This window comes from Tubulanus polymorphus, chromosome 2, assembly GCF_964204645.1.
Source record: "Tubulanus polymorphus chromosome 2, tnTubPoly1.2, whole genome shotgun sequence".
In the NCBI taxonomy this organism is placed as follows: domain Eukaryota; kingdom Metazoa; phylum Nemertea; class Palaeonemertea; order Tubulaniformes; family Tubulanidae; genus Tubulanus; species Tubulanus polymorphus.
In genome coordinates this window covers 6,175,688-6,191,892 of record NC_134026.1, presented here as the reverse complement: position 1 = coordinate 6,191,892, position 16,205 = coordinate 6,175,688, and the positions used below count along the sequence as shown (strand labels likewise).

Genomic DNA, 16,205 nt, shown 5'->3' with positions numbered 1-16,205 from the left:
CCGGGAGCCGACACTTTCGGACATTAGTTTTGTTCCGTACCAGGTTTTCATCTCTGGTTTTTTTTTTCATTTCAGGACTCCCCCAGAAGATAACGGCGCCCCAAGACGACAGAAGATGATGACACTGAACTCGGCAATCTTGAAAGTTAAGTTGATACCCATGTAAATTAAGATTAATGATGAAGAAACGTCTGACTACAGAATGTTTTTCTTTTACTCAATTTCAGCTTCGATGAAACCCAAGAAGACAAAGAAGTGATTCTGAAGATTTAACCGCCCTCAAGAAAATCCTAGTTGCTGCTGAACTCTGCAATCTTGAAAGTTAAGTTGATATACATGTAAATTAGGATTAATGAAGAAATGTTTGACTACAGAATGTTGTTCTTTTATTCATTTCAGCTTCGATGAAACCCAAGAAGACATAGAAGTGATTCTGAAGATTCAACCGCCGTCAAGAAAATCCTAGTCGCTGCTGAACTCTGCAATCTTGAAAGTTAAGTTGATATACATGTAAATTAGGATTAATGAAGAAATGTTTGACTACAGAATGTTGTTCTTTTATTCATTTCAGCTTCGACGAAACCCAAGAAGACAAAGAAGTACATCGATTTCGAAAAAAAATTATGTAAAATCGACCGCCGATCACACAACTATATCTGTACTTCGATTTCCGATTTTGAAAAAAACTTTACACTGAGAAAACTACAAAAAAAATTTAAAATTAGACAAAATTATCTTCTACCTTGTAAACTTTCGGATTAATAACACGGAAAAAAACGACAAAAATTATGTAAAATTAGACAATTTGGGAGACCCTCGCTGATAATGAACCCGGCAATCACAAAAGGTTACTTAATATATATGGAATTATTGCGATAAATTCTAAATGAAATATTTTGTCATTACAGGATATCTTCTTTTAATCATTGTAGCTCAATTTCAACTATCAGAAAAAACCCAGCTTGAGATCAACTACTCATCATCAAAATCAACCAACTGGAACAGCAAACAGGAGGCCAACTAGAATTAAACTCATCATCAACCAATGATCCACGCCGATAACGAACCAAGCATTCATAAAAGGTAACTTATTATAGATGGAATTATTTCGATTAATTCTAAATGAAATTTTTTGTGATTACATGATATCTTTTTTGATTCATTTTAGCAAAATCCTATCTTCATCAAACTGCCGAGCTTGAGATCAACAACTCGTCCAAAATCGACCAACTGGAACTGCTCAGATGAGGCCAACTAGAATTGAACTCATTAACCAACTAATAAGATCATTGAAGATTATAAACCCAGCAATCATAAAAGGTAACTTGATATGTGTGGAATTATTTCGATAAATTCTAAATGAAATATTTTGTCATTACAGGATATCTTTGTTTGCTCATTTCAGCTAAATCCTATCTATATAAAACTGCCCAGCTTTAAATCAATGACTCATCAAATATCTTCAAATTAGCTCAGCCCACTAAACAATCCAAGCCTGATTCAAATGCATCAACCAATTGTTCTAACCGATACTGAACCCAGCAAACTTGAAATGTAAGTTGATTTTTTTAATGGAAATTATTATGATAAATTTTAAATGAAATATTTTGTTATTACAGGATATCTTCTTTTTATCATTGCAGCTGAATTTCAACTATAAGAAAAAGCCCAGCTTGAGATTAACTACTCGTCTAAAATCTACAAACTGGAATACGGCACAGAAGAGGCCAGAACTGAACCCAACAATCTTTAAAGGTAAGTTGATATACATGAAATTACCAGTACATAGAAATTTCAGTCCTCATATGAATATCATTTAATAAGTGACTATCATCAAAATCTATTTACTGGTCCACATGGCTGAACTTTTATCTTTAAACTTTTATCTTCACTAGTCTTAAAAACAGTGATGAACTAGTCCTACTACTGCAATCAATTATTGGGGTTTAAATTGGCAATTGATGTCAATGAATTTTACTTTGTGAAAACACGGTAGGCTTGTAATTTGAAATGACTAGTAAATTATGTTAAATCGGAAATGTCTGAAATGTTTTGCTTTCTTCACTTTGTTTCAGCCAAACTACATCTCGGCAATAACGGCCTGATGAAGATACTCACTAGTAGATGAATACTGATCGACCCATTTGCTGATGAAAACTGCAGAAGCCCAGATGAGAGGTTGAGGGGCCAGCAACGGATAAATCACTCAACGATGGATTCTTCTACAATCGGTGGTTGATTTCTATAAAACATTTTATCAGGAGCAGCAGAGAAAATAGTGAATCTTATAAACACTGATTCAAGCGACAAAGCTAATGGATTATCTCATAAACACTGATTCAGGATAAACACTGTTATAAAAGCCTGTCGGAAATAGCAGCAGTTTCTAGATAACTTTAGGATACAATGTTAATTAGTAAATTGTCCTAGCTTTGTTTTGATTATCGGTTTAACCGCGTCCGTGTGGGGCCTGTAATATCTGGACTCGAAGAATTTCTGATCTTTATATAGAGTTGTATTCATATCTACTATCAAGTTGAACAATATAATTAAGAAGTTACTGTAGCTTTGTCAGTTTAACCATATTTGTTTGAAGATACTCGATTTATCTTGAATTGTCACGAAGAAAAACCTTTATAATAGTTTGCCGGGTTTGATCTAAGGAATAAATGCCACTTGACCTTGGGGCAAGCATATATGTATTATCACTTGACCCTCAAAAATCAACCTGTCCTACATGAACAGTGCGATTGTGACACATTCATCCCTTGCATCGAGTAGGCAACTTTTTCACTGTGGTGCTTTTCGCTCAGTGGTTCATAAAATACTATTTTTTATCAAGGTCCTTATGGAAAATAGAGGAGCTGTCTCCTGATAAATGAGGATATATGAAGTGTTAATTAGTAGATTGTGCCAGCTGTATTCAAATTGACAGGTGAACAATTTTATCTTGTTGAATGCATATAAGAGGATACCTCTAAAATACTTTGTATTAAATGTAACATGTGAGAAAATAACCAATTTGATCATGTCTGAGCAAAGGTGGCAAAACTCTAGTTGTCTTGTAAAATAAAGTTGATGAAAATTAAATCAAAGACTGTTTAGTTAATCATAAGCTTTCCAGTTTGAATTTGTGTTTTTATCTCTTGTTTTAATGTTTTTATATTTTGTATTGGAGACTTTTTTAAATACAGGTCATGTCTTTGTAAATGACTGAGGCACTTCCTCCATAAATACCTGTCATTTAGGTATAATTATTGTTGTGGGGATAAAACGACATGTTCATGTCAATCGTTCATAAAACACTGATTTATTAAGGCCTTAATCGAATATTGTTGAGCTTTTCTTGATAATTGAGATGTCATTTGAAAAGGTGACATGATAGGTTCATATTTCATGAAACATAACAAAGTGTCGGTTATATTGACCTCATGAATTGTCAAATCCATAATCTTACAACTTTCAGACTAGTCCAATTTTCGGTGTTTTATGGATCAAAGTTAACAATTCTTTGTGTATTTTTGTTATTTTCCTATTGATGCAAATTGATGCAAATCAGCTGTATTGGAAATGTATCATATATAAAGACTTATGAATACCTTACATGTAACTTTTGTGGTTTAAAAATTTGTACAATTTCATACATAGTACATTTTTAATAGAAATAAAATTACTATAAAAATTTGAGAAAATAAGCTAAAAGTTAATAATTTGAAATGTGAAATAAAATGATGTAAAAATTTAAATCAGATTGATTACTTAATCCTATGCTTTCCAGAGTATTTGGCCAGGGTTATCTCTTGTTTTAGTGCGGGGGCCATGGACAATTGAGTCCATAGTTGGGCCATAGACTTTTTTGTTTTAGAGTCAATGTTTTGACCATGGGCCTATAAACTCTCGTTTATAGTTTATACGCCTATGGTGGTTGGACTAGTTGTTTTTGAAAGCCCACGTGTTTGAGGAGCTTACATTATAATTCCTCGAGCACTCCTGGCATTTTGTATGATTGTTGTATGAGAATAAATATGATTGATTTTAGAATTTGTTAAGTTTAATACAGCAACTCCTGGATAAAGGCCTAAATCGATTTAAGATAAACTGAATTAGTGAAGAAATTAAATCGATTTAAGTGTTAAACCTTTTTATGAAACTGGGCGGTGGGCATTGCTGTTCATAACTTCCTCCTCAGGCATAAGAGCAGATTCGTAACTGGGAAGTGCTGATTTATTAAGATTTGCACCCCGCGAACCTCGCTGACATCGTAATACGCATCATGAATATTGCCTGTAGGTATGATGATCGATCATATTTTATATAGATAATATTTTTCTCCGTATTTACGAAACCAAATGCTGCATTATACACTTTTGCAGCAGGAGTTGATGCCTTCTTGGGTATAATGCTCGATACGTACAATTTTCTCAAGTTAGGAAAATGCTCCTGAACTTTTCTGGAAATCTAACCCTTTAAATTCGCATCGAAATTGCAGCAAATCCCTCATAGAGTTTTGAAGAAAATTCAAATTTCAGCCAAGCTTGGAATGTTTATTACATCAGAATCCACTACATAAAGTATAACACAATAATAAATAAAAAGACATTGCACTGTGAAATAACTATGTGGTTTTATCTATCATGTGTATGTACTATGGCCAAAGAATAGGGGTATATCGAATCTATTTTTCTGTCTCAGTGTGAATTTGTGTGACAAGATTCAAAAAGCTGATCTTATTGGGTAAACTATGTGCAAATTTTACATTTTCTCCGCGACGGCCTAACGGTATAAAGCGTCTGTGCAAGGTCGGATACAAGATCACGTGGATCAGTGTAACGAAAACTATGTAAAGAGGAGACGAGTTTATGCCTAATGGCCAAAACCTTTCGAATACTAGCATATTGTACGCATATTGTTATGGTATGATTTGGTGTATATTCTTCATTACATTTCAAATGGATTAGCTTTGTACTGAATCAAAAATCAACACCCCACACGTGGTACATTTCTAATACAGGGTTTTTATATCATCACACACAGCAATACAAAAGCTACCCATAAGATTGAACTTTACATAAGCAAGGTCATGCTTTTATCTTGAAAACCCCAAAAAGTTTTGGTACAGAATGTTATTCCCAGTAAATTCTACATAATTATCGCATATTCGATGAAGCTTGTACCCTATTTCCATCCCTAAAATGAATTGCATCACCACAATTTATGCATAATTTATCAAATTCAACATGATGTTTAAGAAGGACGGTTTTTCTAATGTATACCGCTTTATGTACAGATAGACATTACAGCATATTTCAGTGAAATATATAATGTATATATATATATATGAATTACATCAATTATAACTACATAATTAGTTTCTCTCATTTTATTGAGAACACAATGAAATACAACCATCATATTAGTGATTGTTGATAACCTAAACCATTATATACAAATATTTGTAGAATCAATACCACCTTTGCTTTAATTAATTACAGTTATTCTCAGAAGTACAAAAGAAATTTCTCCATCATCCACTTAGTACATTTGCAACATTGATATATGCAAAGTTAACAGTGTGGTCTAACAGTCGACTGTTTTCTCGATTAGGTTGCAACAAGTTCAAGTTAATCCAGTAATACTTATGAAATATTCGGCATTTCTTCTAAAAAGGGTAACGAAAATTTCTTGAATTGATCAGTAATGAATCGGACATACACTGCTATACCGTTAAACTTCAAGCCACGTTCACAAACCATCACTAATAGTCACAATAGACATTTATGATTGAGATTGAAAGGTACCCATTATTTCCAAGAGCAATCGTTTTACTTAGAAAAAGAATTTTACAAGATACTTGACAAATTTAGATAATCATATGGAAAATGAAACTGACAGAATTCCTTTAGACTAATCTTATCGGATATAAATTCATCTTCAAGACTCGACTTTATCTATATCTTGCCTACATGAACCTTTGCATGAACATCTCTCGCTTCTGATTTCTCTTCAATATCTTGTGGAATGATGGTCCACAGCAGTGAAGAATCTTTAATCATGCCATCTTTCATATAGTCCAAGTCACCATAGATACTCAATTTCTGAAATATCAAGAACCGTTGATGAGTTCATTACTTGTACATATGGCTAATGCCGATAACGAAATTACGTGCGTGCAAATTCAAAGCAGTATCCCTACATTTTAGGAGGATACGTAATAAATGGTGGCAGATAACTAAATTTCCCATGCGCCAGTTCCGTAGTCGAGACTTAAGTCCAAAAGTGGTCTTAAATTCTAAATTGTTAGATTGGCTATACAACTGAGATGGTCTTAAGTCTAAGTCTTGACTATGGAACTGGCCTAAGGATAAATATAATTCAAGCTACAGTCACTCAGTGTTACAAACTCATCTATTGGTATGGTGGAGAATGACAACAACGATAAGTGTACCTTACACTGCTCTTCTAGGTGTACTGGATAGATAACCTTTGGTTTAATTCTCTCAATATATAGCCTGGCTTTTGAGGCATAATAACAAAATACAGTCAACCTCTGATAAATCGCCCACATCATGGCAGAACGATTTTTGCTTTATAGAGAGTATGGCGGTTTATCGGGGTGTTTTACTATGTATTTGTATAGAGATGTACACTGAGAAAACAAGGTGGTAAGCTGGGGTGGCGGTAAATGGGAGGGCGGTTCATCGGCAGGGCTGCCAACCTCTGAAAAGTGCTATCAGTAACAAATTGAATTTTTTTCAGTAACATTTCATCGAAATATGAAAGAAAACATCCAAATTAATCAGTAATCAACAGCAAGACACTCAGTAACATCTATTATATTCATGTATGCATAAAAATAAAACAAATCAAATCAGTATTTCTCATTACAAAATAGTAACAAATACTGAAAATCAGCAACAGTTGGTAGCTCTGTATCTGTGGGTTGACCATATAAAAGCTTTTGCAACTAACGTCAAAATCTATTTCCTACCTGTGACATGACTTTCTGGTCGGGAGCAGTCGCAGAGATCGTGAAACTCAGCCAGATCATTACGCAAGCCGACATCAAAATTGTGAACATCAAAAACAATCGCGGCACGCCCGTTTTCTTTGAGATACAGTCGAGCCAATCCTTGCTTTGGTCATCCATAATGGAGAAATTTATATCGGGATCGATTTGAGAATTCTTGAAGAGTGGAGTTGCCGAATTGTCATTAGATTCGATGCTCGATTCCATATAGTTTGTAGTCTTGAAAACATCTACAAAAATATAATTGATACGTTCAAGCTACTAACTTCCAATGAAAAAAATTTTCTTTATATGGCCGTCTTGATTTTCATTCTAGTATCTTGAAAATAGTATGTTCATCACAATTCTCAATCTTATAATTTGCCAATGTTAAAATGCAAAATATAGTACCGGTACTCTGAAAGCCCATTATCGCTGCTTTGCAGCTATATTTCTCAATATTCTATCGGAGGAGCGCATGAGCATTTACAGGTTTCATGAGCACGAACGCTAGTTACAATAAAGCATGTTATCACCAAAAGAATTCAAGGCTTGGATTATGTACATTGACAGCAAAAAATCCCCAAGAAAGTCAACATGAGAACATTTTCTTAAATTTCCACCCTGTGATTCCATGAGGTTTGCACGTAAATCTTTGAATACTTTTACTTGGACCTTGTCCTGCCAATAACTCTGTATACAAAAAATGTTTAACAACTAAAATGCGATTATATTTTGAACGGTGAATCTAAGTCCTGATATTCTTTCTCTAATAATACGGCATCAAAATCAAATCAATCACCGAGATATATACCGGTACATGTACATAACTATAGATTTAAGATGACAGCTGTCAGCAGTGATAAAAAGAGACAGCTGTCTGGGAATCAAAGCTACATGCGTTTGTCGATACAATATCATCGCCTGTAACAGGGATAGCTACCTTTTCACTGCTAGGGCTAAAATTCAATGTCCAGTTTAAGATTGGACACCTGCCACTAGCTAAGTATCAGATTTTAACGTAGGAGATAATTGAATCAATATACGCCCATACCTATTCTCAAATTTCTTCAGATTTGATACCTAGGGACTTGTGTAATTGCTCCGAATCCATAAAAACATGAATTTGTGGCGACGAATAAAAATTTGCCCCGAAGTACAGTAAACCTCACCTAACTCGCACGAGTAAGGCGAGATTTATTGTAAGCCTAGTTAACATATATCTATGAAAATGTGTAAAATACGTTCAGCTAAATAAAGCTAGCTTAGACCTACCTAATTTTGGAGAGTTTCTGATTTCGGTGAATATTTTCGGTTGAGAGCTCATTACGAGAACTCGTCCATCGTCTGCCTGTAGATAGTACGACCAACTGATTGATACATGCCTCGTTATGTCGCTCATGAAACTCGTATAGACTTGTTGCACGTACATCAACGGGTATAACAAATGAACGGTTGCTTCACTTTGTTCTGCCTGGAAAAAATATGATGTGTTTTCTTCAAAGATCATTATATTCGGGATAAAGGAAAGTACTACAATATGTAAAGCTCCTATCCATTAATCAGAAGATGTCCAATCTTTGAGAAGCACACCCTATTGCATATGGGGCATGGAGATTCAATGCTTATCATCTATTTTCCTTGAAGAGTGTAAAGACACTTAACCCTTTCAGTGTGTCTACACCGCAATGCGGTGTATAAATCGATCAGTGATATATTGCTAGTACACTGCACAGCGGTGTATTGATGTAATTAGTAATTATCTCACTTGAAAAATGGCAGCACATGTCAAACATAGAGAAATATTAGTAACTAACAATACACCGCACCGCGCTGTAGATGCATTATAGTGGTATTCCCGTTATTCGACACACTAGGGTGGAATTTTTAAAAATTTTCAAATAATCTCCAGCACTATAGGGTAGCACTGAAAGGGTTAATTAAAATACAGATTCAAAAATTTACGAGGCATTTTGATTTTGTTTCTAGTCTTTTCTGAAAGGACAGCTATGATATTAGGCCTATATGCATTTTGTGAAGAGATTCTTGAATATTTCAGACTGCTGCCACTGACAGGACTTGTCTGATCTGCTCGACGGAATATTGCTTACCATTTTCTGACGTTTTAAAGTAAAAGGAGCTTGATTGTTACAGCCTGTGTTGCAAGCGTCTCGATCTTCCTTTGCGGCAAATGATTCTTTACAAGCTGTCAAAGAAAAATATTCGGGATGCAGAAGAATCACTTGAATCAAAATCCAAAATCTTGAGAATGAAAATTTCTCTTTAGCTTTAGATTAAGCAGTTGCATGGCCTACCATCAATGCAATCTCGCTTGGTGTCATTGATAGTTTTGCCTTCGTCCTGAGCAAAGTCTATGATTGAGAAAAGCCGACATCCTCTCTGGCAATAGGTTTTATGGAGAGACTGAAATTGGAAGAACGATGCAGCAAATAATTTACTGATTCCTATAGGCCCAAACAATGCATGGTAATGATGATACAAACTAATCAGTGACCTAATCCTAGGTTTCATGCGCTTCATATTTGGATAAGCTAAAGCCAGCGTCCAGTTTCACAAAAATTATCAACTCCTAAGTCGATTTAGGATTCAACTTGAATTAACGAAGAAATCAAATTAGGCTCCAATTCAAGAGTCAAATAAAAAAGTGAAGAATCTGATCTGTCAGAATTTGAATCATGCATCATTGACTTAATTACTTCTATTTCAAGTATGTTTTAGATTTGGCAGTGATGTTTCGCAGCATTATTCCTGCATTATTCCTGTTAACGCTATTATGTTGGCAACACGTTCTGCTTGGCTGATTAATGCCACGGATGCACGCTAGAGCGCACAACTTAACCCTCTGCCTCTGGCTTTTCTCGATACACTAACCCTTTAAAAGTTCCCTGGACCCTATAAACCTAATAAAATAATTCTATTAGCCTACTATTTCTATAGCTTGGTCTTATTACAACAGATTTTGGCAAAATAGGTTTACTGAAATAATGCCATATCATCCACTTCCTTTTATTTTGCTACAGAGAAATTTTAGACATTTTCTGGTCCTCCTTATTATTACCGACATGACGCAATTTACCGAGATGAACCAAGATCAACCGAGTGACATTTTCAATGTTGATAATAATAATATTTAATAATAATAATCTATTAGGCCCTAAGCCTCAATTCCATAAAAACAACATGCTCATCGGCTTTACATAATGAAAAATTTAGACATCAGCATTCAGTTAAAAGCAGCAAGAAATAGATTACTGAATGAAGCCCAGAGGGAGATGTCAGTGCTGATTATTGCATCCAAACTAACAATTATTAATTTGACAAATACCCTATGGAGTTAGTGATACTAAGTAAAGTAAAATTGATTATTATATGGTTCAAAGGAGCACAGGGACTTGACACAAAAGGATTTTGACCCCAGTATCCTAGGTACTATATATAAAAAGACTTTTTATATATAGTACCTAGGATACTGAGGTCAAAATCCTTTTTTGTCAAGTCCCTGTGCCTGTGCCAGGCTGTGGTTCAAAGTGGATGGGACGGGTACCTTATCATAAGTATGCTGCGTGTATGTTTTCTCACAGACATCTGTACAAGGCTCAGCGTCACCTAATGCACGATCAAATACACCATCTTCAGACCCTGACACACCATTACTACACAGCGGCATAGATGCTACAAAAACAGCCACAGCCCCTAGCAAATCCTTCATTTTCATTTCAGCACTTCATTTAGGTCTGTCTGCAGAGTTTCCAGAACCTGTCATGTCAGGGCCCAAGACCTGACATGACAGGTGGGACCTCAGGCGACAGGTCGATTCGCTAAAATGAAAATCGTTATGACTGAACCGATGATAGTCGATTAGAAGATATGATAGGCGCGGATTTAGAACAAATGATAGCCGATAAGAAACAAAAAGAACATATCTTAGTGCTTTCTGAATATATTATTCAAAAACAAAAAACAAACTATGATGTGTTATGAATTCATTTAAGAATTTATGTTGGTCCGTTTATAAAAAGTTGTTGAACTATATCGCCTTGTATATAATAAAGATGCAATGATGGTGAATGATTTGAGAACATTGAAAGAATTGTTTACAATTTATTAATTTTTTTGTAACATGAAACATGAAAATATCAAGATCAGGCAATGATACCAGTACCGGTAGTGCCTTATGTACTCATAATCAGTATTAATAACAATCAGTATACTCATTATGATTAGGCCCTATATATTTACATATTTTTATTAATTACTCGCAATATAATTAATTCACCAAGTGCACATATAATTTAAAAACATTTCAGTCCAAGCTCATAAGTTGACATAGGATAAATTAGACAAAACTGTGATTAATTAGTGAGACCTCACACGGCAGCTCGCTCCATTTTGCAGAGCTTCGGGACCTGTGGTGACAGGTCTGCTTGAAAACTGATGAAATAGAAAAACCTGAACTTTTTATGATCTCTATCTAATGGTGAATGTAAAATTGTATGCTTACCATAGATAGATAAAATCTTGAAATACTATAAAACAATAATTTTGAAGCGAGACCTCACACGGCAGCTCGCGCCATTTTGCAGAGCTTCTCGAGACCTGTGGTGACAGGTCTGCATTTAAACTGATGAAATGAAGGAAAACTTTAATTTTTATGGTATCTTTATAGTAATGAGTATAATTTCAATTGCTAACCATAGATAGAGTTAATCTTAAGTTACTATAAAACAATAATTATGAAGCGAGACCTCACACGGCAGCTCGCGCCATTTTGCAGAGCTTCTCGAGACCTGAGGTGACAGGTCTGCACTAAAACTGATGAAATGGAAAAAACTTTACTTTTTATAACCTTTATATAGTAATAAGTATAATATAAATTGCTAACCATAGATAGAGTTAATCTTAAGCTACCATAAAACAATAATTATGAAGCGAGACCTCACACGGCAGCTCGCGCCATTTTGCAGAGCTTCTCGAGACCTGTGGTGACAGGTCTGCATTAAAACTGATGAATTGAAGGAAAACATTAATTTTTATGGTCTCTTTATAGTAAAGAGTATAATATAAATTGCTAACCATGGATAGAATTAATCTTAAGTTACCATAAAACAATAATTTTGAAGCGAGACCTCACACGGCAGCTCGCGCCATTTTGCAGAGCTTCTCGGGACCTGAGGTGACAGGTCTGCACTAAAACTGATGAAATGGAAAAAACTTTACTTTTTATAACCTTTATATAGTAATAAGTATAATATAAATTGCTAACCATAGATAGAGTTAATCTTAAGTTACCATAAAACAATAATTTTGAAGCGAGACCTCACACGGCAGCTCGCGCCATTTTGCAGAGCTTCTCGAGACCTGTGGTGACAGGTCTGCATTAAAACTGATGAAATGAAGGAAAACTTTACTTTTTATGGTCTCTTTATAGTAAAGAGTATAATATAAATTGCTAACCATGGATAGAATTAATCTTAAGTTACTATAAAACAATAATTATGAAGCGAGACCTCACACGGCAGCTCGCGCCATTTTGCAGAGCTTCTCGAGACCTGAGGTGACAGGTCTGCACTAAAACTGATGAAATGGAAAAAACTTTACTTTTTATAACCTTTATATAGTAATAAGTATAATATAAATTGCTAACCATAGATAGAGTTAATCTTAAGCTACCATAAAACAATAATTATGAAGCGAGACCTCACACGGCAGCTCGCGCCATTTTGCAGAGCTTCTCGAGACCTGTGGTGACAGGTCTGCATTAAAACTGATGAATTGAAGGAAAACATTAATTTTTATGGTCTCTTTATAGTAAAGAGTATAATATAAATTGCTAACCATGGATAGAATTAATCTTAAGTTACCATAAAACAATAATTTTGAAGCGAGACCTCACACGGCAGCTCGCGCCATTTTGCAGAGCTTCTCGGGACCTGAGGTGACAGGTCTGCACTAAAACTGATGAAATGGAAAAAACTTTACTTTTTATAACCTTTATATAGTAATAAGTATAATATAAATTGCTAACCATAGATAGAGTTAATCTTAAGTTACCATAAAACAATAATTTTGAAGCGAGACCTCACACGGCAGCTCGCGCCATTTTGCAGAGCTTCTCGAGACCTGTGGTGACAGGTCTGCATTAAAACTGATGAAATGAAGGAAAACTTTACTTTTTATGGTCTCTTTATAGTAAAGAGTATAATATAAATTGCTAACCATGGATAGAATTAATCTTAAGTTACTATAAAACAATAATTATGAAGCGAGACCTCACACGGCAGCTCGCGCCATTTTGCAGAGCTTCTCGAGACCTGAGGTGACAGGTCTGCACTAAAACTGATGAAATGGAAAAAACTTTACTTTTTATAACCTTTATATAGTAATAAGTATAATATAAATTGCTAACCATAGATAGAGTTAATCTTAAGTTACCATAAAACAATAATTATGAAGCGAGACCTCACACGGCAGCTCGCGCCATTTTGCAGAGCTTCTCGAGACCTGTGGTGACAGGTCTGCATTAAAACTGATGAAATGAAGGAAAACATTAATTTTTATGGTCTCTTTATAGTAAAGAGTATAATATAAATTGCTAACCATGGATAGAATTAATCTTAAGTTACCATAAAACAATAATTTTGAAGCGAGACCTCACACGGCAGCTCGCGCCATTTTGCAGAGCTTCTCGGGACCTGAGGTGACAGGTCTGCACTAAAACTGATGAAATGGAAAAAACTTTACTTTTTATAACCTTTATATAGTAATAAGTATAATATAAATTGCTAACCATAGATAGAGTTAATCTTAAGTTACCATAAAACAATAATTTTGAAGCGAGACCTCACACGGCAGCTCGCGCCATTTTGCAGAGCTTCTCGAGACCTGTGGTGACAGGTCTGCATTAAAACTGATGAAATGAAGGAAAACTTTACTTTTTATGGTCTCTTTATAGTAAAGAGTATAATATAAATTGCTAACCATGGATAGAATTAATCTTAAGTTACTATAAAACAATAATTATGAAGCGAGACCTCACACGGCAGCTCGCGCCATTTTGCAGAGCTTCTCGAGACCTGAGGTGACAGGTCTGCACTAAAACTGATGAAATGGAAAAAACTTTACTTTTTATAACCTTTATATAGTAATAAGTATAATATAAATTGCTAACCATAGATAGAGTTAATCTTAAGTTACCATAAAACAATAATTATGAAGCGAGACCTCACACGGCAGCTCGCGCCATTTTGCAGAGCTTCTCGAGACCTGTGGTGACAGGTCTGCATTAAAACTGATGAAATGAAGGAAAACATTAATTTTTATGGTCTCTTTATAGTAAAGAGTATAATATAAATTGCTAACCATGGATAGAATTAATCTTAAGTTACCATAAAACAATAATTTTGAAGCGAGACCTCACACGGCAGCTCGCGCCATTTTGCAGAGCTTCTCGGGACCTGAGGTGACAGGTCTGCACTAAAACTGATGAAATGGAAAAAACTTTACTTTTTATAACCTTTATATAGTAATAAGTATAATATAAATTGCTAACCATAGATAGAGTTAATCTTAAGTTACCATAAAACAATAATTTTGAAGCGAGACCTCACACGGCAGCTCGCGCCATTTTGCAGAGCTTCTCGAGACCTGTGGTGACAGGTCTGCATTAAAACTGATGAAATGAAGGAAAACATTACTTTTTATAACCATTATATAGTAATAAGTATAATATAAATTGCTGACCATAGATAGAGTTAATATTAAGTTACCATAAAACAATAATTTTGAAGCGAGACCTGACACGGCAGCTCGCGCCATTTTGCAGAGCTTCTCGGGACCTGAGGTGACAGGTCTGCACTAAAACTGATGAAATGGAAAAAACTTTACTTTTTATAACCTTTATATAGTAATAAGTATAATATAAATTGCTAACCATAGATAGAGTTAATCTTAAGTTACCATAAAACAATAATTTTGAAGCGAGACCTCACACGGCAGCACGCGCCATTTTGCAGAGCTTCTCGAGACCTGTGGTGACAGGTCTGCATTAAAACTGATGAAATGAAGGAAAACATTAATTTTTATGGTCTCTTTATAGTAAAGAGTATAATATAAATTGCTAACCATGGATAGAATTAATCTTAAGTTACTATAAAACAATAATTTTGAAGCGAGACCTCACACGGCAGCTCGCGCCATTTTGCAGAGCTTTTCGAGACCTGTGGTGACAGGTCTGCATTAAAACTGATGAAATGAAGGAAAACATTAATTTCTATGGTCTCTTTATAGTAAAGAGTATTATATAATGGCGACAGGTCTGCATTAAAACTGATATAGATAGAAAAAAAACTTCATGCTTTAAATTGATGAGTTGATTTAAAATCAGTCTCAATAAAATCAGTCTCTATAGTGCATTCGGCTCTTTTACATGTACATCATAAAGACAATGAATGTAAATAGTGAGACTTCAGGGGCTGGTTCCTCAGTTGAGATTTAAGTCAAAATATGGTCTCAAATTTTAAGACTGGTCTTAAGTTGTTAGATTGGTTATAGTACTAAGATGGTCTTAGATTGGTCTTAAGTCTAAGCCATGACTATGGAACTGGGCCCAGGACTTCAGGACAGTGAGGAGTGTTGCCGAGCTGTGATAGTGAGCAGATAATTTTCAGTGTCTTATTGCGGAAACGAAATATCAAGACCTCGATTCATCTAGCGAAAATATTCTCTTATAATGTGCTCTTACTTCTACATTAATCAATTCATCTATGCCTGAAACTAAATATTTTCTTCTTATAAATCAACCTTTCAAATGAATTATTTGTCAGAACATTTTCCTTATCGTTATTGTTGAATCATTTTCGATATTAACGACGGGTCAGAATATTCATTCAACTCAAAATGTTCTTCCATTCGTCTAGCACATGCCTAGATATTTCGCCGTTTCGTCAAATATTGTCATGAGTTTGGGTTTTTTCGGGACCTGACATGACAGGTCAGACCTGTCATGTCAGGTCTTAAGACCTGACATGACAGGTTCTGGAAACTCTGCAGACAGACATCAATCCAGCACTTCCAGGTTTGTTGTTGTAAAAGTTGTCGTACTCTTTTTTGACAATTCTCGCACAAGAGGTCGGTAAGATTTCAATGGTGACGCCACTGTACGGTATGGTTTGAAATCGCG

General features: G+C 35.0%; 1 protein-coding gene and 1 long non-coding RNA gene across 2 annotated transcripts; one reads left to right on the top strand and one right to left on the bottom strand.

Moving 5' to 3' along the window:
* Positions 1 to 799: 799 nt before the first annotated feature.
* On the top strand, positions 800 to 1,254 carry LOC141900623 (uncharacterized). The gene is made up of 3 exons (XR_012618739.1): positions 800 to 847; positions 933 to 1,083; positions 1,169 to 1,254. It is a non-coding gene; the product is annotated as an uncharacterized LOC141900623 (long non-coding RNA).
* A 3,278-nt stretch (positions 1,255 to 4,532) lies between these two features.
* On the bottom strand, positions 4,533 to 16,112 carry LOC141900387 (transmembrane protein 59-like). Its single transcript, XM_074787267.1, has 8 exons — positions 16,098 to 16,112; positions 10,572 to 10,753; positions 9,322 to 9,430; positions 9,118 to 9,212; positions 8,282 to 8,480; positions 6,989 to 7,257; positions 5,960 to 6,095; positions 4,533 to 5,659 (listed from the first exon to the last, which is right to left on the bottom strand). The coding sequence occupies exons 2-8, from the start codon at positions 10,740 to 10,742 to the stop codon at positions 5,637 to 5,639; spliced, it is 1,002 nt and encodes a 333-aa protein (XP_074643368.1). The 5' UTR covers positions 10,743 to 10,753; positions 16,098 to 16,112; the 3' UTR covers positions 4,533 to 5,636.
* Positions 16,113 to 16,205: the final 93 nt, after the last annotated feature.

Bases quoted from the DNA above. Each gene is read 5' to 3' on its own strand.
- LOC141900387 (XM_074787267.1), bottom strand. From the start codon at position 10,742: ATGAAAATGAAGGATTTGCTAGGGGCTGTGGCTGTTTTTGTAGCATCT. The intron at 9,431-10,571 runs GTACCCGTCCCA...TTCCAATTTCAG, and splicing joins CGCAGCATACTTATGATAAG to TCTCTCCATAAAACCTATTG. The intron at 5,660-5,959 runs GCAAGATATAGA...TACCCTTTTTAG, and splicing joins TCATGCAAAGGTTCATGTAG to AAGAAATGCCGAATATTTCA.